The sequence below is a fragment of the Cyprinodon variegatus genome, unplaced genomic scaffold, assembly GCF_000732505.1.
Source record: "Cyprinodon variegatus isolate N-32 unplaced genomic scaffold, C_variegatus-1.0 Scaffold481, whole genome shotgun sequence".
In the NCBI taxonomy this organism is placed as follows: domain Eukaryota; kingdom Metazoa; phylum Chordata; class Actinopteri; order Cyprinodontiformes; family Cyprinodontidae; genus Cyprinodon; species Cyprinodon variegatus.
In genome coordinates, this window is record NW_015150934.1 from 196324 (window position 1) to 197493 (window position 1170).

The following is a 1170-nucleotide window of genomic DNA, read 5'->3' on the forward strand; positions in this document are numbered from 1 at the left end:
TCTGAAACAACTAAATAAAACTTTTAGCAGAAAATTTTCCTTCTTCTTTAGCAGATGAACTCAAACATTAACAGGTTGGAATGTTGATTCAATAAAACTGCTTCCTGTGGCTTAAATGAATGGATCATAGATCCATCACACCTTCTGTTTCCTTGTTCCCTCCCAGTTTACAGCTGGTTCTGCTTGCCCACAGGGCTGATGGGAAATGTAGTTAGTGTTCTTTTTAACTAAGCTGTTTGGAGAACATTGTGAGTGAATTATTGAGTATTTCTAACTGTTCCCCCTCAGCTGAGAAATAAAAACAGGCTTTAAGGTTTCAGGTGAATCAGAGGAGTCCACATCCTGACCTCTTGACTTTGGTTTCCATGGAAACCACCTGAGCGGGTTAATAATTACAGACAATGAGGAACTGACCTCTGATCAGCGGGTTGGGGGAGGTGGCTGAAGATGTCTGTTGGAGATCATCTCAGACGGTCCAGGAAGTCTGGACCTTAGAAGGATTTCAAACCCAAACCTGCTGCCGTTGGTCAGGATGGAGCTGGAGGTGAAGATCGAGCTGCTCAAGTTCTGCTTTGGGGTTTTAAACTCCATTTTCCTGGTAAGACGTCAGAGTTTCCTGAATGATTAACCAGGAGAAGGAGCCTGCTTGTTTTCAGCTTTGCTTCTTTTGCAACACTTCCTCATAACTTTTCATTAAAAGGTTGTTTTTGGGTGTCAAACTTTCGCCACCAAAGGCCCCAAAAATAACATCGATGGATGTGAGTTTGATTGACAGTTTGATTGACAGTTTGTTCTGACAGTTTTTGTTTTGGTATTTATTTCAGGTAGTTCTGGACTCTTTCCTATTTGCACATATAGTTTCCCTTTGGTGGCCATATGGTTCAGTTTTGATGTTTCTCAGTTAGATGGAAAGCTTGTGGTGTGGGGGGGGGGGTCTTCTTTATTGTCTACAGTGGCGTTGGATGTAGGAGTTTGTCCTGAAATTGAAGGGTTGACGGTTCAAGCCCCGACTCCGACTTTCAGTGTCGTTGTGTCCTTGGGCAAGACCCTTCACCTGCATTGCCTACTGATGGTGGTCAGAGGGTGGCGCCAGTGTACGGCAGCCCCGCTTCTGTCAGTGAGCCCCAGGGCAGCTGTGGCTACAGTGTAGCTCACCACCATCAGTGTGTG

The 1170-nt window shown here is 44.9% G+C and overlaps 1 protein-coding gene across 1 annotated transcript in view; it reads left to right on the forward strand.

Annotated features, from left to right (window-relative positions):
* Positions 1-467: 467 nt before the first annotated feature.
* The window catches only part of LOC107094402 (CD82 antigen-like), a gene marked incomplete at its 3' end in the record, with an annotated part of 7370 nt that continues 6667 nt past the window's right edge, over positions 468-1170 (forward strand). The window contains exon 1 of the mRNA XM_015389975.1: positions 468-598. Coding sequence (XP_015245461.1) covers positions 533-598 — 66 coding nt within the window. The remainder of the gene's footprint in view (positions 599-1170) is intronic.